This window comes from Podarcis pityusensis (genome assembly GCF_964106645.2).
Source record: "Podarcis pityusensis genome assembly, chromosome: 1".
In the NCBI taxonomy this organism is placed as follows: domain Eukaryota; kingdom Metazoa; phylum Chordata; class Lepidosauria; order Squamata; family Lacertidae; genus Podarcis; species Podarcis pityusensis.
Genome location: NC_138028.1, coordinates 69041407 through 69066406, shown reverse-complemented (window position 1 = coordinate 69066406; position 25000 = coordinate 69041407). Strand labels below are relative to the sequence as shown.

At 42.5% G+C, this 25000-nt stretch overlaps 1 protein-coding gene across 3 annotated transcripts in view; it reads right to left on the bottom strand.

The window, feature by feature from the left end:
• IRAG1 (inositol 1,4,5-triphosphate receptor associated 1) overlaps window positions 1–25000 on the bottom strand; it is a 94395-nt gene that overhangs the window by 56488 nt on the left and 12907 nt on the right. For 2 of the 3 annotated variants that reach the window (XM_081013096.1, XM_081013098.1), the window contains exons 10-14: window positions 24271–24411; window positions 23176–23321; window positions 20659–21322; window positions 19369–19510; window positions 18230–18294 (exon numbers count right to left, since the gene is read on the bottom strand). In XM_081013096.1, coding sequence (XP_080869222.1) covers window positions 18230–18294; window positions 19369–19510; window positions 20659–21322; window positions 23176–23321; window positions 24271–24411 — 1158 coding nt within the window. The remainder of the gene's footprint in view (window positions 1–18229; window positions 18295–19368; window positions 19511–20658; window positions 21323–23175; window positions 23322–24270; window positions 24412–25000) is intronic. The other variant, XM_081013097.1, reaches the window with a different exon arrangement.

Below are 25000 nucleotides of genomic sequence, written 5' to 3'. Positions count from 1 at the left end.
AGTTTCCTGCTCTCATGTTTAGATTAGACAAGCTCTCTATCAGACGGGAAAACGTATTTCAGGAATTGTTAGGCCCTTTGTTTCTAGGATCCCAAAGTAAGGTATTGGATATGTATTATTAAAGGCCTTCACTTGACCTTCAAACGATCTTCCAACTTTATAACTAGATCAAGTTCTTGAATGCATAAGTACTGGGCTAGCTAAGAATATAGCATATATGCTATAAAGCAATTATAAATTAAATAAGAAAGTGAGAATTACCAGACTGATACTGTGAAATGAAACAAATGCAAGTTATAGAATGCCGAAAAACACAGAAATAATGTAGATAGCGATGGAAGCTACATATTTTCATAAGAATGGATCAGCCATAGGAGTGACAGAAATAGTGACACTCACTAGGAATATAGAACTGTATTCCTTGCGCTTTGCATTAAACATCATGGCTGCAATCCAAAAAATAGTTTGTCTGCAGTATCTGATGGGGCAGAACACAACCTTTAGCAAATGTCAAAAAAGTACAGTAACTATTTCAATATGCAAGAGTTCTTGGCTTATTTAAATATGTACTGTCCAAACTCTGATTATTCTTGCCACATTCCCCATAAAATACTCAGTACCACAAGAAAAGTTTTACCATGTAGAACTGGAATACTGGCCAGCTTACAATTTCTTGCATGAATGTGTAAACGTGAATATAAACAATATGATATTGAAACTTTCAGTTTATGGCAGCTGAAATTATGCTTTTCACACAAGTCAAAACACCCAGGAAGTATACTTTAAAAGAATTCATGACAAGTAAATTAGAGTTGCAACCCATGTGGCTAAAATGATAACTGCACCAATTCCTTCCTCTAATATATTTGTTAATCTTTTACATGAAATTAAAAAACTTCCTCATATCCTAGATCCCCTTGGCTTAGTTATACAGTAGCTTCTTTTAAAAGCAGATATGGACTACTACACCAGAGAAACAGCTCCACAAAGCTCTTCTTAAAAGACAGCTTCCAGAGGCTACAATGCAATCCATCAAGCAAGCAGTTCTGGTGTATATTCTGTTCAGGGACCATGTGGCAGAAAAGCTCATACAAGAGCATGCTACTGTTACAGTGAGCTCATTTTACACTTACTTGTTTATAAACAATCAGAGTAGTAGCTAATCATTTCAACTTGTTAGCAAAAAGTACAGGGCAGCTGCTAATGATTCTAAGCCAAGGACATGTTCTCTTGATAAAATTACTTAAAGATCAGACTTCAGCACAGACTAAGCGCTTACATTTCTTTAGGATGGTTGTGTACTTTTAAAGGGAAGAGGATTCAGTCAAGTGCGCAGCCTTACTACTCCTGTTTAGGAAACTGAAATCCAGCACATCAATAACATTTCACCCACGTAAAGCATAAGAATGAGGTACTGTACCTTTAAGGAGGGGAAAGCCTTCCGTTTTGGATCTTAGCTGAAGAAAGCTGTTTATTCTTGGTTTACTGAGATTACTTACCTAAAACTGAGCTATGCCTCTTGTTTTCCCCCTTCGGGGAAGCTTCCCTCTCGCTCGCTCGCTCTCTCCCTTCTGCTCACTCTGGGAGCTTTTACCATTTAAGGTCAATGTGTTACATCTGGCTCCCTTAACTAAGCTAAAGCACTTTCTAACTCAAGAAAGCAAGCTGAGCAACTAACGTTAAAAATGAGTTTTGTTTTTAACTGACTCTTCAAAAAGTCTCTTCTGTGTCTCAAGGAATTAGAGTGAAAGGCTTCCCCCTTTTCAGCACAAATGCCAAGAACAAATACCAGCAGAACACCCATTTGCATTCGCACACGCTTCAGAACATGAGAATGTTACTCATTTCTGAATAACTAAATTTAAATCGGGCAAGGAGGAAGCAGATGAAATGGCAAGACTGAAGTGATGTGTTTGTTAACCCTTAACACAGGTGCACACAAGAGCAAATGCAATCGTTCTGGGATTTCCAAATACACACAGCCCTTTGGGGCAAAGGCACTAGCCCAAGCCACTAGGTACCGGTACATGCAAATATTTAGAGAACTTTGGCCTAGCTCCACATAAGGATAGTGTTTTCCTATTAGGGGGAATAAATGTAAACCCCTCTGAGGTCCTTGAAGGGAAAGTTAAAAAAAAAATTAAATGTAAACTCAAGGGGCTGCTATTTACAACTTGCATGAGAAGAAAAGAGGCTATTTTCACAATCTGCTGGCATCTGTACACAAAACTTTGCCTAGGGCCCAGTTCTACAGCTCATGTAGCATAAACTAAACTGTCAGACTTGTGGTTCATGAATCATTCCTAGCCTGTCAAGGGATCGATAAATCCTTTATTTCTATGACTCCAGACCAGGGCCATTGGAGGTCTGAGGCCAAAATCTTTTGTCTGCCCTGGATTGTCTGCCTCTTTCTCTGCTCTTTAAAAATGTGCTTATAGGGCTGCAAAGCATAATACTGGTGACACCCCACCATCTTCATCTGCTCAGAGATCTAAGCATATACACATGAATATTATCATATATACAAATAAGTGTCATAGGCCTGTGCCCTGAATCTTTTAAGTAACTAGCAATGCACTTGCAATAGATGGTAGAGCAGGGGTAGCCAGCCATGTTGCTTCACTGGGCACATTCTGAATTTTGAGAAGGTGCCATTGGTGCCACTCACAAAATGGTTCCCATGTGGCATTCTCTAAAAATAAAAGAAACTGCACTCGTTTCTGTTCCCCACCCCCACCTGACAACCATCTGACAACACCTTCCATGGGAAGTCAGTTATGCCCTGCTTGTTTCGATTAAGAAGATCTCACAAAATCGATCCCCTCCCCATACAACAACAGAAAACATTCCCTGATGCCAGGGAAGATATATAAGGTAGTCACACCACACTCTTCCTCGCACCTGAGCAGCACCTGCAAGCACTCACTGTACACATACAAACCACAGACGAACATGCATATATCTCCCCCCACCCATCTATACAACCAAACATAGATCTCTCCCTCTCTTTTTGTCGCACGGCATCTCTCTCCCACTCCTTCAGACCCACATACATGCAGTGAAGTCCATGTGGGCAACAGCACAACTTTAAAAATTGATTTTCACAAACCAACACACAGACTTTTCATTTTATCACAGTGTTGTTGTTTTAACTTTTTCTTCTACTTTTTAACATATTGAAGGGCCCGGGAGACACTTAACCTTCTGATGGAATGATACTGAAAACTAGACTCACAAAGACATAAACAACTGAACATACAGAGAGGGACACAAACCACAAAGGAAAGAAGAGTTCAGAAATGGAACAAAGCCAGGGACAGCCAGTCAGTGACCTAGACTGTGTAAGAGACCAAAACAAAACCCCAAAACAAAACCCCTCTTAAAAGCCAAAGCATTAAAAAGTCATGGCATTGTGAAGTTGTAGCTAGAAAGAGCATGAGATTCTTCAAAGTCTATCTCATTAAAAAATAATAAAAATCTGAACCACTGATGGAGTTCTGTTCCAAGGTTGTTAATCTTCTTTCTAAAACTTCTTTTTTGATTCATAGTTTTATCTTAAAACAAAGCTTTTAATTTTTACAACAACATTTAGTACTTAATTTCTACAAGCAAGAGATACCAAAGTTCAGGGTTTTCTAGAATTAGACCTCCTGAGCTTTTCACCTCCCAAATTACTGATATATGTAGGCTGTTTGAAGTTACTCACTACTGAAGAAAAGCACTCTGTATATGATCAAGGAATACTTTTCAAAATTTAAAATGGATGCATGTTTAATGTTAGAGATATATTAAGCCAATATGGTTTCTCATGCCTTATTTAACAATCTTCCATCCATTCTACCTCAAACAACCAGGAGGTCAGATGTAAAGTGAAATGCCAGATCTTTTAACCATGATAAAGGAGCTAGAAAGGTAGAATATATTTTCTAAAACACCATGTGATAGATGGGAAGAATCTACTGATCAATCTCTGAGTGACTTCCAATAGATTGGCAAGATTCTGGCAACTGATTTTCTAGATCTATTTCAATCGTGGTTGAGGCCCAGTTTTGGCACAGAACCGGCCTTGGTCACCCTGTTTGAAGACCTGTGTCCAGAAAGAGAAATGGGAGTCTGTCCCTATTAATCCACCTTGATCTCTCAGCAGCTTTCAATACCATCAACCAGAGCATTCTGGAGTGGCTATCTGAGCTGGAGGTGGGAGGCACTGTATTGCAGTGCTTCCAATCCTACTTGGATGACCTTCTCCAGACGGTGGTATAGTATTTGACCCCATGGAGCCTTCAGTATGCAGAGGCACAGAGTTCAATTTTATTCTCTATGCTGTTTATTATCTACATGAAATTACTGAAGGGCAGGGGTAATCCAAAGAATTGTAGTACAGTGTCACCAATATGCTGATGATATACAGATATATATGTCCTTTACATCTGCAAGTGTGGCAGTGGTTAGACTGATGTATTGGCCTTGACTGGAGGAGAGTCAATAAACTGAAGCTTAATCCAGATAAGACTGTTGCACTATTAGTGGGTGGTTCACCTGACCAAATGGGTGGGAGGGACATGGCCTGCTTTGGATGAGGTTACACTCCTTCTGAAGGAGTAGGTTCAAAGCTTGGGGGTATTTCTAGATTCACTACTATCACTTAAGGTCCAGGTGGCTTTGGTAGTGTGAAGCGCCATCAATCAATTTTAGCTGGTGACCCAGCTAGACCCTTATCCGGACAGGAATAGCTCAACTTCTGTTGGCTATGATCTGGTAACGTCTAGGTTAGATTACCAAAATGACTGTGTTATATGTGGGGGTGTTTTTGAAGATGGTTTGGAAACTGAAATTGGTGTAGAATTCAGCAGCCAGCCAGATTAATGACTGGGGCAAGATGGCCTGAACATAAGACCAATCCTGGCACAAGTGCACCTGGCTACCAATTAGTTTCCAGGTCCAATTCAAAGTGCTGGTTTTGGCCTATAAAGTGTTACGCAGCTCAGTACTCCAATAGCTCAAGGATCTCCTCTGCCTACATGAACCAATCTGGACCCTGCATTCATCATCTAAGGCCTTTCTCTGTGTACTCCCTTCCAAGGGAGATATTGGGGGGGGGGGTAACATGAGAACAGGCCTTCTCAATGGTGGCTCCCCACTTGTGGAATGCCCTCCCCAGGGAGGTACCTGTGGCACTATCACTATCTGTTTTTACATACCAGATAAAAACATTTTTATTTACCCGGTCTTTGGAGCTTTGCTCTGCGTATTTTTTAGTGATGTGGGATTGAGTTGCATTTGCTCTTTTTATGCAACATCATTAGCTCTCTATTAACTCCACAGCAGCAGCATATTGTAGAATTGTTTACAGTGGCAGAGCTTCATGCTCCGGCACCGGGGGTGGGGGGTGGAGAGCAGGCGGGGGCGGGGCTGGCGCGTGTCCCGGGGGCATGGTGCGCCGCCTGTAGGGGCGTAGCTCCCAGCGTGAGCGGGGGGGGAGCCGTGATGGCACCCCACCAGGATCGCGCTCCCGGGGGCAGTGCACTCCCCCTGCACTCATCTTCCTCCGCCAGTGCTTGTTTATGCAACACAGAGCAGTTCCCACCAAATTCTACCACTCTCCAGCCATCAGATCCCAGGTATAGAATTGTACTCTAAATCTAGCAAAATTATAATGATGTAAGAGTATGCAGCCTTCTAATACAAAAAGAGGAAAATGATTCCAGTCCTCAGTTTTGTACATGTGACAATCCAGTAATGCTATACATTTAATTCTTGTGCATATTTTGTGTTTGTTTGTTTTAATTCTAATATGGTCTGAGAATTCTATTGAAGGGCAGGGTATAAATCCCTAAAAGAAGGCAAACAAACAAACAAACAAACAAACAAGGCCTCATTCACAGTCCAATTACATGGTAATCCTATTCATGTTTCATTGGGATTTTAAATGATTAGGAGAATGGATAGCATTCTTCTTGTTACATTTAGTTACAGCAGATTTAAATAAGATGGCAGTTAACTCTGAAGACTATTATTCCCAACAAGGAAATAAACAAACCTGGGGGGGGGGGGATCAAGTACTTTTCTGTAGTTCAATTCACTATGGCATGAAATAGAAAGCTCTTCTATCACTTTGATCTCCAGTCCAGTCCTGGGAATCTGATAAATCTGTGTTTGAAAATAACATTTGCATTTGCATTTTGATAGTCACACACAGATCCATCTGTACTATCAAAAACAACCCTTGCTTGTTAACATCATCTCCCATTATATGGGTTACTGCAGTGTTTTGTTTTGTTTTGTTTTGTTTTGTTTAAAGCTGCCGGTACTCACCATGAATTTGTCACAGTAAGTGTCACCCTTTTAACATTTGGAGGGGGAAAGGTGCTGCTACTGCGTACCCTCGAGTATCCCCAGAAAGCAGAAAAAGCACTGGGTGTCTATATCTGCAAAAATATCTGAGGGTGGAAGGGTTAATTTTTTTAAGCCATCTATTTTAATTCTATGGCTCATGAAAGCAGTCTCTTGGTTCACAGTCAGTACTTTTCCAAAACACTTTTACATAAGTATCATTTGCATTACACACACACACACACACACACACACACACACCACATTTAAAAACTGTACTGGATAAATGTAGAAAATAAAGGAACTTAGGGAAATGAAGAGCCACCTTCCAAGAATCTGATGATAACCATTGTGAAAAGCAGGCAGAATGTAAACAAGCTTTGCTGACACCAGTGCTCTGTCATCCCCAGCCAGAGCAGGCAGAAGACATTTTGCGGCCTGAGCCAGAACAGCAAAGTACCTCCCCCCGCAACGGCCCCCTACTAAATCAAGGTGCACAGTACCCATTATTTTGGCATCTGAGGCAATCACCTCTTCTCCTGTCTGGCAGGAAAAACACATAAACAAATAACCATACATTTGCTGCCCTTCACACCCAAAATCAGTTGCTTGAGGTAGGCACCTCACTCTGCCCAATGCAATGGCTGCTCATGTACAGGACTTACTCAAACTAGTTGTGTAACTAAACAATGACTAGTGTAAACTACACAATGGCAAAAGACTGAACATCCTTAAACCCTAGGAAAAAGATAGAAAAAGGGCAGTAAAAACAAGCCTGAAATGGGGACATGTAATCCTTATGCAGTTTTGTAGATATTTGGGAGGCACATTCATGAGATAGAGAGCACTCTCTCTCTCTCTCTCTCTCTCTCTCTCTCTCTCTCTCTGTGTGTGTGTGTGTCTGTGTGTGTACCACCACAGTCTCTGTCCTACTATTTTCTCAACCATATAGTCTTTCAGACTTCTGTTGAAGCTTAAACCTAATTGTACATGGAAAAGTGTGGATCAATCCTAAGAATACATTATAATTCAGGCATATCTATTCAGCAATTCTTGCAATATTTACTAATGATGAACTAAACAAAATGCATATCCATTCATATGTAGGTCTAATAGACTCCACCCCCCTCAAAGAAAGTGGTAGAATTGACAAAGCTAGAAAATAATTTTAGGAATGGTTCCTAGCAGAATGGAAGATGAACATTTATCAAGTTTGCACAACTGGAAGTCATTCACCAATTTAAAATGATTAGCTGACATAGGCAATACAGGGTTGTTGTTTTTTTACGTGAAGCAATTATCACAGATGAGCAAATATTTTTTAAAGTTCAGTAATCTGATGCAGAAATGTTTTTCTTGGAAAACCAGACTGAGAATGAAACACATTTAGTTTTTTTAATTTGATAATTAAGAAGGCCAAATACACTTAAATGTCCTAACTGAGCCAGTACTGAATATTCCAGCAGCCAGAAAAGCAGCAATCAATTTTGCCAATCAAGATATTTCATCACACAAGTATATCTATTTTTAGATCAATAACTTGCCCAAATCCTTTAGTTTTCTGAAAACAATTGTATACTTTGTTAGTTACTTTGTTAATAGTCCATTAGTCTGTAACAAAATACTTGTCTCATATTACACACAGGGACATAATACATATGTCACAGACATTTAAAAGGCTTTTTAGTTAGTATTAGTACTGCCACAAAATGTATATAACATTTTTAAGTGTTAACGGTGCCCATTTACTGTTCACCAAGAAATAGTCACACCATAATGCACAGTCACATCCTGTTTCCTCTCCACGATCCTACAGGAATGCAAACAACATCCTAGCATAATCAACAAGTAAGTTTGTATATGGGTGGAAAGTCTGTTAGCTATTGTGGCAAACCACTAGTTTAATCTACTATGAGCCAACACATGTCACTTGAGTCAAAAGGGTGCTTTGCTTCCTCTTATCTATTGCTAAATGTGCTCTCTCAAAATTTTAAGGCCAGTGAATATTGCTCCCAGTGAACCTGTGGAGGCTTGTCCATTAGGGCAGATGTGGTACTGCCCCATCAACCTCTGTCTGCCCTACCTACCTACCTTCTGTTTTATATCCGGTCCAGGGGGCAGCACTGGCTGTCAGCTTCCTCCCCCTTAATGTCAGTGTTCCCAGTAGGGAGGAGGATGGGGACAGTAGAACTCAGTAGGGAGGAAGATGGGGACAAAACTAGAATTAGTTGACTCCACCTATCGTTGTTTCCGTCTCCACCTACTGCTGACCTCCCTGTCTCCTGCCCTACGAGTCCCAATGGCCGACTTCCTTCCTACCAGTAGTGCACAGCAGCAATCCTACTTCCCCAATTTTGTCCCATTCATTCTTCAGTTCTGTACCTTCCCATCTCTCTTCTATACCTTTTCAGGCCACACTTGCTTTGTCCCTTGACCTGGGGCGGATCTACACTCGTGGTTAATAATGCGTTATTAAAATATGACACCAGAGGGCACTGAAGAGCTATGAGCCACCCACAATAGGGAAACAGCATGTTAAAGGTAATGTGATGTTATAGAACGATATACCGTATTTTTCGCTCCATAGGACGCACTTTTTCCCCTCCAAAAATGAAGGGGAAATGTGTGTGCGTCCTATGGAGCGAATGCAGGCTTTCGCTGAAGCCTGGAGAGCGAGAGGCATCGGTGCGCACCGACCCCTCTCGCTCTCCAGGCTTCAGGAAGCTATCCGCAAGCCTTGCAAGCCCGGTGGGAGTTCCCGCGGGCTCACAAGGCTTGCAGGCAGCAGCCTGCAGCCCCGGCGAGTGTCCGCAAGCCTTGCGCGCCCGGCAGGAGGTCCCGCCGAGCGCGCGAGGCTTGGGGCAGCAGCCTGTCGCCCGAAGCACGGGGAGCCCTCCGGAGGGCTCCCCATGCTTCGGGCGAGTGTCTGCAAGCCTTGCGCGCCCGGCAGGAGGTCCCGCCCAGCGCGCAAGGCTTGGGGCGGCAGCCTGTCGCCCGAAGCACGGGGAGCCCTCCGGAGGGCTCCCCGTGCTTCGGGCGAGTGTCTGCAAGCCTTGCGCGCCCGGCAGGAGGTCCCGCCGAGCGCGCGAGGCTTCAGGCGGCAGCTTGTCGCCCGAAGCACGGGGAGCCCTCCGGAGGGCTCCCCGTGCTTCAGGCGAGTGTCTGCAAGCCTTGCGCGCCCGGCAGAAGGTCCCGCCCAGCGCGCAAGGCTTGGGGCTGCAGCTTGTCGCCCGAAGCACGGGGAGCCCTCCGGAGGGCTCCCCGTGCTTCGGGCGAGTGTCTGCAAGCCTTGCGCGCCCGGCAGGAGGTCCCGCCCAGCGCGCAAGGCTTGGGGCTGCAGCTTGTCGCCCGAAGCACGGGGAGCCCTCCGGAGGGCTCCCCGTGCTTCGGGCGAGTGTCTGCAAGCCTTGCGCGCCCGGCAGGAGGTCCCGCCCAGCGCGCAAGGCTTGGGGCTGCAGCTTGTCGCCCGAAGCACGGGGAGCCCTCCGGAGGGCTCCCCGTGCTTCGGACGAGTGTCTGCAAGCCTTGCGCGCCCGGCAGGAGGTCCCGCCCAGCGCGCAAGGCTTGGGGCTGCAGCTTGTCGCCCGAAGCACGGGGAGCCCTCCGGAGGGCTCCCCGTGCTTCGGGCGAGTGTCTGCAAGCCTTGCGCGCCCGGCAGGAGGTCCCGCCCAGCGCGCAAGGCTTGGGGCTGCAGCTTGTCGCCCGAAGCACGGGGAGCCCTCCGGAGGGCTCCCCTTGCTTCGGGCGAGTGTCTGCAAGCCTTGCGCGCCCGGCAGGAGGTCCCGCCCAGCGCGCAAGGCTTGGGGCTGCAGCTTGTCGCCCGAAGCACGGGGAGCCCTCCGGAGGGCTCCCCTTGCTTCGGGCGAGTGGCTGCAAGCCTTGCGCGCCCGGCAGGAGGTCCCGCCCAGCGCGCAAGGCTTGGGGCTGCAGCTTGTCGCCCGAAGCACGGGGAGCCCTCCGGAGGGCTCCCCTTGCTTCGGGCGAGTGGCTGCAAGCCTTGCGCGCCCGGCAGGAGGTCCCGCCCAGCGCGCAAGGCTTGGGGCGGCAGTCTGTCGCCCGAAGCACGGGGAGCCCTCCGGAGGGCTCCCCGTGCTTCGGGCGAGTGTCTGCAAGCCTCGCGCGCCCGGTGGGAGGTCCCGCCGAGCGCGCGAGGCTTGGGGCGGTAGCCTGCAGCCCGAAGCACGCGAGGCTTGGGGCGGCAGCCGCGGGGGGGGGAATAATTTTTTTTATTCATTTCCCCCCCAAAAAAACGAGGTGCGTCCTATGGACCGGTGCGTCCTATAGAACGAAAAATACGGTAACTAATAACGTTTAAAAGATTAATGTAGATCCAGCCCTGGTTTCTTAGCACTCTGTTGCTTCTCCCCCAGCCATAAAGTCCCTTCTGACCTTAATTGCTGCACTGATTCTACGGAGTTCTCTCCAATTAGCCCCATCTTGCCTGAATTCCCTGCCTCTTCTACCCTTTCCCCCAAGCCTCCTCCTCTTCCACCCCTCTCTCAATCTTAGTGCCTGGTTTACTCTCTTTCTTCAACCTCCTTACCTCTTCCCTCCTTGGTGCTCTCCTACAATGTCACCCTGTTCTTGTGTGCAACATTCCCTTTCTTCACAGAAGCTAGACCACAAACTCTTTTTGTTCCCTGGGCAACTGAATGCTCCATGTCATTGCACTAGCTCAGCCAATCAATGTCAGAAGCTTGACACAAACACAATACAAAAATAGACAAATCTCTACTAAGACTAGTCTGTTTCCTCCAAAAAGGCTCTGTTGCTTTCAAGCTTAACATAATGATGTTACTACCATATTACCACTGATACCAACTTTCCTCAGGCCACTGAGCCACCTTATGAACACAGAATGGAAATGTTTATGACTGGTACCTCTGGAATAATGCCTGTCATGGTCCTGGCCTTGAGTGATAGCTGAGGTTTGGAAAGAGAAGAGACTGAGCCAGTCAAGCCCATGGCCATTGCATCTTGAGCTGAAGAACATGACCAGGAGGTCTTGATACAAAACCTGAAACATAACAGCTTTGAACCTGTGGAGCCTGAACTGGGATCCTTAGGCCTGCCAAGCTCAATTCACCCAAGAGGCCAAGCACCTCCTGCTCTACAATAGCACACAGAATGCAGCAGATGAGAAGCAATTAAGACACACAGAAAGCCTGGTGGGGGTGGGCCAGGGTTTGGGGGTGGGATATCCCTCTTATCAGTCGGAGCTCTATAGCTATGGTCTGTCTCACCAACTGCTTCATTGTGTCCATGTGCTTCTACTCTTGGTCATGTCAGGTCAAGATCTCTCTTCCAAAGTCCACAAAGCCATCTTAACCACACATCTGTTATCGGATGCAAGCCAAATCTTCCCCACGGCTTAGAAAGATGATACAAAAAATCAGGGCTTTTTTCAGCCGGAACTCACCAGAACTCAGTTCCAGCAATTCTCAGGTGGGCATCATTGCCATTATATCAATCTTTATTATGGTCCAGAGACCCAACAAATCATTACAAAGCAATACACAATTCAGACAGCCTACCACCAAGTTAAACAAGCGTTTTGTTCAGACTTAAAGATAGGGATCATTGGTTCTTGCAACCACCGATAAAAACTTCTCCACTGCTTGATTGGTTGCATTACTTTCAAGGAAATGAAATGTTTAAAAAGGATCTTAGAGAGAATGGATATGTTGAAAAAGATTCAAAATTTTAAATAGAAATAATAAATAATGATTGTAAAATTTTATCAAAAATGTATAAAATGTTGTTGGAATGGCATATGAAGGACGAATAAGTCAAGTCGGTTATGATACATTGGGCTAGAGATTTTGGATATAATATACAACTAGATAATTGGGTAAAAGTATGGAAGGAAAATATAAAATTTACAGCATGTACTGCGTTAAAGGAAAATGTTATGAAAATGATATATAGATGGTATATTACACCGGTCAAATTAGCGAAAATGTATAAAACCTGTAATAAGTGTTGGAAATGTAAAGAAAAAGAAGGGACATTTTATCATATGTGGTGGGAATGTAAGAAGGTGAAGGGTTTCTGGGAGACGATATATAATGAACTGAAAAAGATGTTGAAATATACATTTGTAAAGAAACCAGAAGCTCTTCTGTTAGGAATAGTAGGAAATGAAATAAATAGAAAGGACTGTAAAATTTTCCAATATGCAGTTACAGTGGCGAGAACATTAATGGCCCAAAGATGGTAACAGGAGGAATTACCGACCCTGGAAGAATGGAGAATGAAAATGATAGACTATGCAGAACTGGACAAATTAACTGGGAAGATTAGATATCAACGAGACCATAAGTTCATCGAGGACTGGGGAAAGTTTGTAGAGTATCTGAAAAATATATGTGATGAACAAACAACGTTTGTGGGATTTCAAGAAGCTCTGTGAAAGGTTGAGGAGTATTGTAAAAAAGAAAATAAGGTTGGTGTCAGGGAACTGACATCGGAGCTAGAGGCGGAGGGAAGGCTCTCAAATGATGCTGGAGAAGGGCCCAGCCGGGAGAGAGGCAGCTCAGCAGATGGGGAAGCAATTCAGCGCAACACCAGGAACAAGGAGGGGGAGATGGGGGAATCGGTGAGAGGGCTCCCAGACTCTTCACCGGACACCAGTGGGGAGAGCACGGGTCCTCCGCTACCCACGCCCTCCCTGCGCAGAAGACTTCCGCGCAGGGAGAGTAGGAGGAGACTGGGTGTCAAACAACTTATATGTTGGAAACGGTTTAAGAAACGCCCACTGACGGATTCTGCTAGCAACTGAGGCAGCCACGAAGTGAAGGGCTGTCCAGACTGAAAGGTTTAACAAGGCAACAAAGCCAGGAGAGGCGGCAACTTACGCACGAGCAACCCATACTCTTTACAATTGGGAAGGTATATAAAAAGGCAGTATTAAATTTAGGAAATGCGTAACTAAAATTTAATTACGGATGATTGGCAGATAAGCTGAAGGAAGTCCATAATATATAATTTGTGATAAACTTTAGATATGGTAATATATGTATATTGTATTGAAAATTAATAAAAACCTTTATAAAACAAAAACAAAAAAGCTTCGCCACTGCTAATGTTCTAGTGTTTGTCTGGTTTTCCAGTAGGAACCTGACATAGTGAGCCTCTGATTTTCCCAGGAAAGGTACCAGCAAGGGTAATATCAATTCAGCCCTGGCTTGCTCGTATTTCGCACAGTGCAGAAAAATATGTTTTATAGACTCAATTGCTGGGTACACAAGCAAAGTCTGTCCAGGTAGGGAACTCCTCTCAACCTGCCATCCAACACTGCAGAAGGCAAAAGGTTTAGTCTGGCTTTGGTGAATAACCTTCGATAATTTGGTACTGTCAGTTTTTAATGTAAGGTGTTAACTTAAAGACATGCCCATATTGTACTCCTACTGCCAATGGACTACAGACTGCATGTGATCGGGATCGCAAGTCACTGTGTGTATTATCCCATAATCTTTGCTTTAACATCTTTAGGGCGCCTTCATAACCCAGGTAATAGAGTTGGGGGGGGTAACAATAGAGGTGGCTTTTCTAGCCATGGTTTTCTGCCAGTTGCTGCCCACCATGCTTTAGTTGTAATTGGGCATTCACCAGCTTCTAACAGAAGTACGGAGTAGGGGACACAGTTGGGTACCTGCAGCAGAGATCATAGAAATTTTGCCTGAAAGCCGTCTAGCTTAGGCAGGTCCCCATTATTCCAGACATTTGCAGTGTACAGGAGTTGGGGAACGGATTTTGCATTGAAAACCCTTAAGGCTGCTGGAACATATTTGCTGGAACATACCCTTTGTGAAAAAGAATCTGAGTATGGCTAGCTTTGTGATTGCCGCCTTTTGAAGGGAGGTTTGCCAGTGGTACTTCCAAGATCTTGTATGATGGAAAGTGAGCCCTAGATAACTGAAGTATTTAATCTGTTCAAGGTTATGGCCATCCAGTACCCATTTAAATCGGGAGAAGCTTCTTTCGAATACTAATTTTTTTTATTTTTCGTAATTAATGGATAAGCCATTTCCAAAACAGTAATCAGAAAACTTCCTCAGCAGATATTTCAAACCCGGTCTGGAACGTGAAATGATGGCCGCATCATCCGCATATAACAACAAGGGGGTCCTTCTCATTCCTATTTTTGGAAGGTGTCCATCTGAGTCCATTAGGCTCACTTCTAGGTCATTTAAGAATAGGCAGAACAATGTGGGGGCCAGAATGCATCCCTGTCATTGCCATTATAAGAGAACAGGGGAAGTGTTCATGGTGAGTTCTGACACCTCTTTTTCTAGAAAAATAGCACTTCAAACAACCATGCTACCAGAGACCAAGTGTGCTTGCCCTTAGGCAGTCTATTCATCTGAATTCGCTTAGACATAGATTGGGAAAGTGTTTGACATGGAGGGGGGACATTTTGCCATTCTTGAGCAACAGAATCAAACCCCACCAATACAGAAAAACTAAAGACAAAAGGGGATGTCCAGTTTCATAAAACTATGCACCAAACTCTCCATGATACCTTCAAAACAAATGACAGAATGTGCCAAGAGCAAATTGAAGTATTTCCACATGCAAGTTTGCTTAGTTATAACACTAGAAGCAGTTTCTATTTTCTATCATCACTCCTCCACCCCAAGAGCCTTAATAAGGGACCAGCACCCTTTCACTTGGAAGCCCATTGTCCACCTAAAAGGTGGAATATACATATTGTAAATAAATAGATTTAAAGAAATATCTAGACTCAGTTTTAAAAAAATCAAACATCCCAAGCCCTTTGTTGTGAAATGTATACTACCTAGGAAAGGAAGATATGGACTTCTGCAGACAATACTACCTTCTGCAACATTCCACTGAAGCTTCTGCCCTGCTGTGCACAACTGCAGCTTCAACCGATAATGAATGTGGTATGAAAACCAATGTTCTACCACACAGTCAAGAGTGTCTGGCCATGTACATTTTGGCCATGGGTACCCCAAGACTGGATAAAGTATTTGTCACATACAGTACTGCTTTTGCCATGCATAAGGTTTCAAAGATGTTCTTGGGCAATATTTCATTTCGTACAGGTCTTAGCCTAGTTCTTATAGATACATTTGAGTTATTTTATTCCAAAGAAATTTTCTCACCAAGAAATCAAGTAATGTTCTTACAAGCTATTATATTTGAAAGTTTTTGCGGCCATAAATGAAACCTCTTTCCATAGGTGGTGTAGAAGATACTCATTCTCTCCAATTGATGCCTAGAGCACACACACTAACAATAAAGCAAGCTCTGCAACGTCATCCTATTTTAAAAGCACAAGGCATAAGCAAATCTTGTTCTCAATCTGCCCTGAGAAATTCTAATTTTACACACAGCTTCTTGGTAGTGACAGATGTTATTCTTAGTCAAAAGTCAAAAGAGGCCTGGGGAACACTATTCTCCGTTCATTAGCAAGAGAATTTTCTCCCCAAGGAAGAGAGACATGCCATCAGAAACCAAAACTGTTAAACTACAAAAAGTTATTCCACACAGATCAAGAATCCAGTAAAATAAGGGGAACGACAACTATCTTTAAAAAACTGTATTAAATGCAATTTTGAGGAGTCCTGAATGCTTTTACATTAGTAAAAGTTATTTAATAAGGATCATTTGGAAATTGGTTCAACTATTTGTTAATTCTGCAGTCAGATTTTATAAGAGTAGAGTAACTGAATTAGAATTACAGTACTGTATTTGTTTTAAAGTAGACAACAAATATGGGAGTATAACAAACTAGGCTGATGAAACTGCATTACACTATAATCATACATTAAATGGGCAGCATTTAGTGGATGGAATTCAACACTGCACTGTGACAAACATTCTGACTGCACAGGCATATCAGCTTGCCAGATGGAATGATCCCACGTCCTCTCCCCCTGCAAACTATTCTGGAGGTTCTCCTGAACTGCCAGAGCCAATTTTGGGAGGTGCAGGGATAGGCTGGGGGGGGGAGGATATGGGGGGTGGGAATGCCCTGTTGTACAAGTGGGAGTCTTTACGCAGGGCTTCCACTGACAGGGTTCTGCCCAGTGTCCTGAATATACTATAACAAAATAATGTGGCATTCAGCAATTTTGTCTAGATGAAGGAGGGGACAGGGAAGATCCTAAAAACATAACTGTACTTAAATCAGAATTGCATCCATTTCCATCTCTCCTTCTCTCCAGCTAGTGCAACTCAGGGTACTCTATGTTATGTTAAATGTGTGGCTAGCTATATTTGGGAGTTTTCTTAGTTAAACTGCAGGTGCCGGGGAAGGAGGCTCACTTTCATGGGGTCCACAGCATGAGGAGAATTTAAATCTAATCCTTCCTTCCCCAGCTGCAGTCCAAATCCCACCTCAAGCATGAGCATCAGATGTATTAAGAAAGATTCCAGTTCATTTGTCTAATTTTTGTAGCTTGGGATGGGGGATTCTTGCCCATACTGTGACTGCAATAGAAAGATTTAACCTCCCCATCCCACATCTGTGGTCCCCATGGAAAAATCACCCCACCATGCCTGTATTTAAATAAAGAAAAATATCAGATGTAGTCGCTAGCTACACATTTAGCATAATGTTAAATTTGAACCTGGAAACATGTAAGTCCTTGGATCTGTGTGTGGCTGGCCTAATAAGTCCTCAAACTGCCGGCGGCAGCATTTATTTAGACAATGAAATACTCTCAAGCCCTGAGTTGACTCCACCCACCCAGGCTGGCCATGATCTCTTCCTGGATAGGAAGGCGCATAGGTTGCCTCCCTGTTCTAGTTGTGCCTTGGCCAAGCAGCACAGTCTTCCTGAGCTTTGGTGCATTTTGTATTCTTTGGTGGTTTTCTAGTCCTTATTCATGGTTTTATCCCTCAACCCCTATTTCCTGGCACAACTCCTTACTCCTAGGAACTATCTCGGACTGTTGCCTCCAGTTCAGCCTCAACCTTCATACTTACATGCAACTTTCCAAAGTTATTTCAGTTTTCTTATTCTCCTCTGCAAAATTCTTTCCCTTGAGATTTGGAAAGTTTGTATTTTACATCTCGCTTTTTTCCATTATAAATCCCAAGGTAACATACAAAGCACACATCTCAGGTGGTTTCCCATCTAGTCCCTGACTAGGCCCACATGTCCTTAAGCTTCAGCCAGGTGTCCACCTCATGTTCCTTTAGAGCATTGCAAGCATGGGCATAGCCGGGGGGGGCAGGGAGGGGCAGCCGCCCACCTAAACTAATAAAAATCAATAAAAATACATAGCTAACTGAGATTCTGCCCCCCCAAAAAAATGCCTGTGTCCCCCAACAAAAATCCTGCCTACGCCCATGATTGCAATGGTTCCCAAGCACCAAGAGTTCTAACTATTATATTTTCTTTTCCGAAGACACATATCCCCATTTTGTCAATACCTATACACTTGTAATTTCTGCAAACCACCCATTGCCAACAAAAACCTATCTGGCAAGGCAATAAAGCTTGGAGAATCTGTTAATTTATTCCAGTTTATTACATCTGTACCCAGCTTTACCCACAGAGCACAATAGGGTTGCCAGGCAGCCTCTACTTACTAGAGCTAGACCTGCTTGCTGATCATGATGTAGTTCAATATCCCACTATGAAAGTCATTAATATAGTTGTTATTGCTTTGGAGAAATTAGTTTCAGTCTAGGAATGAATGAATACCTGTTCACTATCAATACCAATAAATGCTCTAAGATACATTAAAAACCTCTACACCAGGAAATGAATGAGGTATGATTGCTGTAACCCCAGTTTGCCTGGAAATGCAGGTTGTTCCATTAGAGGAAACAACTCCTACATGAATATTTGCCTACATGAATATAGCTTAATTTCAAATATAAAATACCAAAGGTTCTTATAATCTCATTTCCTTACCTTGCTGGGTTTTCTGTTTTTCATTACCAATGCAGGTTTTTCCATTTCAGAGTATTTTTCATCTGCTCGTACAAAGAGACCAGAGAAGTACTATTAGATACTTATTAAAATGATACAGTTGAACCACACAATAAATGCTAGGAAAAGAATGAAACTTTGAAGAAACAGTGCCATCCTTGCCTTGAACATCCTCGTTCAAGCGTATAGATGTGGCATATGTTTTTCTCTATCTCAGGCAACAATAGCCTGGCAACCATAACCCATCAGAACAACTCCAGGCAATTCAGTCTGATTATACCTAGCAACAGTTTAACTTGTCTTCCTACTCAACAACTGAAATTTAAATAATCAGGAATGATGCTCGTGGAGATGCTGCATACAAATAAATTTGCTAACAAAAACTGCAACTTTGAATCCTCTATATCTGATAGACTTTTAAAGGTGGGGGGAGGATAGGAAGCTGGCAGCTGCCCGCAAGTCCAGTGGCAAATACCTGAGTTGTTGGGTTGGGTAAATTAAAACATAATGACATCAGTTAAAGTAATGAGAGGGTGAGATCGTCCGGTTGGCAGGAGAAAAAACATGAAACTGAGTGACAGTCTTAACTGTGTGCTGCTGGCAAAAAAAAATAATGGGGCAAATGTCACTATTTTGCAGGAGGGATTCAGGAACAAATTGGAAATATAGGTTGGTGCAATTAAAGAGCTTTGAAATGCTCTGTCACCCTAGCACAATAAATCCCCTTTTTTGCGGTTAGGAAAGTGACAGGGACATTCACTGAAAAGTCTGGGAAGAACAAATTATCAATGGGAAGATGTGTAACCTCACTACAAACGTATCAGGACGGATGCTCATTGTTGTATATCTATCTCATAAGCAAATCAGAATGAATGCTCAGTAAAGACACAGACTAATACTTAAGCTGTGAGCAAGCACATCAAGACGAATGCTGAATAGCGGGTCTGGAGGAACCCTAAGTAGGAATGTCATTTATTTCTGTCTGGTATATAGGATACAATGTTTGCTGAATACTTAAAGTCAATTTCATAACACACTTCCAGGTTTATTAGCCAAATTGCATAGTGGGAAAGAGGAAACAACACTCTGTTTAGCGTTTTCTAGGGAAAGTTTTCTCCTACCACTCATTTTATTGTTGTCTTCTTGATGTGCTGAACATTGATGAGCCATTGAAAAACAATGGGGTAGCTCATTTTTCATGCCAACAAATGTTATGCTGTCACTGCTGTGATTGAAGTCCTCACAGTTTGTTGGTTCTGCAGACTGAATAAACACAATATTTTAGTTCTGAATATTAAAAGCTGCATTATCCCTGTAGAGATGAGAAAACATATGCTCTCACTATGAAAAGAAGCCCAACCAAAACCATGAAAAAGAAATGCTCCCTCTCCAAAATGTCTGTAATATTAATCTGCAAGAGGCCTGTTGGTGCCATCTTCCAAGCATTAGCTCTGTGCAGCCCTCCTGAGTAATCTCAAACTGGCATGCTTTACCATGGACAATGAAGTAAGTTTAAACAAATCCTTTGGGCTCCATCGACCCCTTCCTGCCCAAACCCTGCAGAGAATTCCTAAATGTGTAGACAGTGCTCTCTACACCTACAACATACATATGAAGGCTATTTCAGACCTTATAATTAATGTGAAGAGGCTGGTCATGCTTCAGCTTGCTCCCTGTTTCCCCTTTTCATATAGTGTCTGAAAAGAAGTAAACTGTATGTTCACATTAGCAGCTTAAAACACAGCAAGGTCAAATCACTGTGTTGTTCCCATTAGAGATGTGGTGGGGATGTCTTCACACAATGCACATGACCTTTTTGGTCCCTCTCTCCCACAACCTTCTGAACTCCTATTGATCATAGAACTGTAGATTTGGAGGGGACCCTGAGGATCATCTAGTCCAACTCCCTACAATACAGGAATATGCAGTTGTCCCAGGATCAAACCTGCAACCTTGGCATTATCAGCACCATGCTGTAACCAACTGAGCTATCCAGCTCTATCCCATGAAGCTGTGCTCATATGTGCATGTGTTTTGGCTCTCAAACATTGGGGGTATAAATAATGAAAGTATTATTATTAGTAGTAGTAGCAGGTCTACTCTGATTAACACTGGATATTATCCCCACACTTTGGCTGCTTTGGCTTCTATGTGCTCAAAATAGCTTCAGGACCCTCATGTAGTCACCTATTTTAATAAAATTGTTTAGCTATTATAGATAGTCTATGGGTACAGATTTTAAAAATCTTAAATGAGCTAAATGAGTACAGTATGCATGCTGCTTGTTAACTGAAGCTTGGATAATAAAGTGCACTGAAGCAGGGAAATCTTCCTATGAAGGCAACAGAAATGAGCTATTATAATGCTCATTGAGCTTCAAATTATATTAAGTTTTGCTTTCCATACACTACCTGAGTGAAGTTTGGCATCCTTTTGTCCATTTGAAAATTCTCCTTTGTTTCTTTTGAGTTTTCCTGAAACAGAAAGTTTCCTTCCCCTTCAGAAATCCACAGCTGAAGTGCTTTGATCATCTGTTGGGCGTATAGAATTGTCACGTTGCTTTCTGATACACCCTCACAGAGATCTTTGGGAATTCTAAGAACCAGTTCTTTCAGTTTTATAGCTACAACTAGGTTTCCCTTCTTTTGTTCTGGCTGAATTTTATGTTCCTCTTTACATGACTCTTTTTTTTCATCTAACACAGTATTATTGTCATTTGCCAGTGTCTTAGAAATTTCCAAAATGGCTTCCAGCCTTCCTTCTGGATTCCACCATTTTTTCCCTCCTAACCATTTTTTCCATGTCTGACACTGTACCAATATTTGGTCTTTTTCTGGAGTTTGTGTTAACGTTTGGCTGCTGAAAGTGATTGCATTTACGTTTTGCAAAGCTTTTTTGCTTAGATTGGCTCCATGGTACTCTTCGGAAGTTCTGATGTTTGCTCTCTCAAAGCAGCAACTGTCACAATTCATCATATAGTTTGTGGAAGCTTGAAACTCTGCTTCAAGTGTGCTTTGTTCCAATTGTTCATTTGTTTCACCCAATTCCTCCTCCTCATGAAGTTCAACATTAAGGCTATAAAATAAAGGCGGGCAATAAAGATTAGGATTTTTGTTGTTGTTGTTTCCTTATGTATATTTTATTAAATATACAGCTGCCCATATTCAGTTGAGATACCATTGGCTTCTGAACCAATATTGCCATTATGTTTTTCAGCCAAGAGAGTTGCCTTGTCTTAGTGCTGTGGGAATTCCAATGGGCACATGACTATTCTTTGCACAGAAGGAATTCCTCATTTAAAAACATGGCCTTTTCATACTGTGGGCTGTGCACTCCATTCAACCTTGATTTATTAACTCGCCTCCTGGTTATATTTAGAACAAGGATTCACTTTCCCATTTTATTTTGCCCAGTGCTAAACAAAGATGCAAGACTCTCTAAACACTAACTAAACCATAACACAGATAATAACACAATCCCACTAAAGAAAGTGAAATGTATACATGAGATTAGATGTTCCCGGATGGCAGGATTTATCTTTTCACTATTGTTAGTGTCCTTTCCCCTTCCTATTTTTGTTAGGTACCAAAAGGTTAAATTCTTTTTTTAAAAAAAGAAACAAACACCACTAAGCAAAGTATTATAAAGATGTGCCTTGAAATCTTTAAAACAGTATTATGTTTTATTTTGAAATTTAGGAGTTATAAATAACTGACATTTATCTAAGCCTTAGAGAAACTGGAGTGAGTTAAATGCCATTTTGGCTAAATCATAGCCTTCAAACACTAAAAAAACAACCACCCGAAACCCTCTGGCTTCCACTCAGGCTAACTTACATTAGATATAGTTTTTCCATTTATTTTTTATGTTCTATAAATGCAATATAATGTAAATATGTGACTTCCTGTTCAAAATGAACAACTAGGGCTACAATCCTAACTGCTTACCTAGCAGGAAGCCCCATTGAATTCAGGAGGACTTACCGTACTTCTTGGTAGACATGGCTAGAATTAAATGGATGAAACCCTAACTACTTCTGATGACCCTCCCTTTTTACAGCTTCCAGGATGATTTTCTTACCATAAGTCCCCCAATCCCCCAAGAGAATTACCAATCTTGCCCTCATTCAGGAATTCTTTTTAGTTAACCTTAGGCCTGTGCCCACCCCCACCCCCCCACCCCGCCATTGCCTTGCAAATCATCCTGAGGTGCTCTTCTGGTTCGGAAGGAAGCTTAGTTCCTGTGCCTTTCAAATGTCCCAGATTTTACCATTCCTGAGGGGACCTCCAAACACACTGCTCAGACTTGCATCCCAGGGAGGTCACTTTGGTGCTGCTAATGTAGCAAATTGACTTCACCCCCAGAGGCGCACTCCATTGTCCCTTGAGACAGACGGATGTCAACAACAGCAACCCTACAAATCTCCACCTGAGCAATTTTGGCAACCTTGTGGCACACCCAAGTGATATTATCCTTGGCATCCACAACTGCCTCCTGCCACTTGCCTTCTAAAAACTGTCTACTAGGTGACATCTGGTTGTCTACTAGATACTTATCTAGGACAGAACAAAAGTTCAAGTTATGACAATCAAACAGGGAGTGGAGATTAACATGAGAGATTTAAGGATTCCCCCCCCCATACTTCATTTCGGGTGGAGTCACACAATTGGATTTTCCAACACAAAAAGACAATTTACAGTCAGCTCATGACAGACATCCCACTCACAATTTGGCCTCAAAAATGTTTTTTTCACTTTGCAGCTGAACTCTTGTTGATTATGTCATTGTTTGCTCCTGTACAAAAATCTGGCAGCCAAGGCTCATCTATGTTACCCTGAAGCAAGTCCATTTAATGTCAGAAGGATTTACTTCCAAGTTAAGTATGCTTAAGATTGCTGCCTCTTGATTTAAGGAGAAACAAAACATACCAAGGTGATTTCATCCAAAGTTGTGGCCCTTCCAGAAATGTTTCTAATCTTTTTACGACTTTGTTCCAAGTTTCAATGAATGGGCATAAGTTGGCCAATGTCTGTAATACAGTTACTAGTGAGTGATCCATTTTCTGTTTCAGCTCCTAGAAAGATAAGGATATAGATGTTTGAAGGGGGAAAACTACAGAACAAAAGATGCTTTCAGGTGTTGAAACATATTACAGAGTCCTCAGTCCTGTGATTATAATTTATCAGCTGTAACAAGACTCATGAATAACTGTAAGACCAAGTGCAGCCTAGGTTTAATCAGAACTACAGGTCATAAAATTAGACTTTACAATCCCATAAGATTAAAGTCTTAGAAAATAACCAAAAAGGCACATACCTTTTACTTAACTAGCTTCTACTCTGATTGTATAATTGAATACTGCCCTCTTCTGACACATTATCTAGTTCACATTTATTATTTTTGTACAAATATAATGTATTTGTTTGCTTTACATTCAAGGCAAATCTTGATTCAATACAGACATCACCGTGGTTGCTTCCAGATGGGGCTTCATACTGCAAATAGCTTGTTCAGATATTGCAAATAGATTCTTGGTAACAGGATTTTCCATAGGAAGTGTAAATCCAGATTAAAGGGCAGGAGGAGTGAATAAACTGACATTTTGATGTCAATGATGTTGAGTGAATGCTGTGAAAAACCTACATCCGTAAAAAACACCAATCCTACAATAAACTCCTACCTGGAAGTCCACTGTGACATACACACATTCTATATCAGGCTTCCTCAAACTTGGCCCTCCAGATGTTTTTGGCCTACAACTCCCATGATCCCTAGCTAGCAGGACCAGTGGTCAGGGATGATGTGAACTGTAGTCTCAAAACATCTGGAGGGCCAAGTTTGAGGAAGCCTGTTCTATATTTGGTAATCCCTTTCTTATTCTGCCCTTTAAGAAAAGAGGTGAATGAGAGATTAAAGATTTGAGCCTAGTTAGGCAGAGGAGGTGGGAGTTTGAACATTTTTAGTGCTTGACAGTCTCCACATATGAAACACCAGAATAAACATTCAGTAGTAGAACTACTTACAATTTCTTCCATCAGGGCTTGAAACATGCTATCCTTCTGCGAGACTATTTCCTGTAAAAAATTCTTAAAGTGTTCCCTTGAATGCAGAAACAATAATGCTTCAAACGCAGAAGTATTTCTTTCCTCATGGGCTTTTGCATTCTAATGCCAAAGAGATAGATTAGTGAAAATTACCAAAATGATTATATGTTAATGTGTATATTCTTCACAATACAAAGGATGCAGACACATGTAAATGGATTTCTTGTTTCATTCAGCTGCAGACTACAGAATTTACAAAGAAGGCATCTGAAAAAGAAACACTTAAATCAGCAGCATGGTTAAGATAATCTCTTCAGGCCAACCAGTTTTTCCCCCTAGGTGGTTAACTCACTAGCACTGTAATCACCAACTGAAAAGAAGTGAAGATGTGAGTAGTCTTCAAAACAAATATGAGATATTGATCCAACAAGACAAAAGCAATATGTTGATAAAAATCAAACACCAGGCAAAAGAAATGTTTGAAATAAGATTATAGCATACTGAATAAACAAAATCGTAGTCCTCCCTTTAGTCCCCACCCCCTTTAATATTAGATGTTTGTTCAGAAGTGTCATAGATTTGTGGCAGAGTATCTGCTTCAATCCCTGGCATCTCCCAGTGAAAGACCTCTGTCAGAAACCTGGAGAGCTGCTACCAGTCACTGCAGACAATGGCAAGCTAGATGGACCATTTGTCTGACTCGATGCAA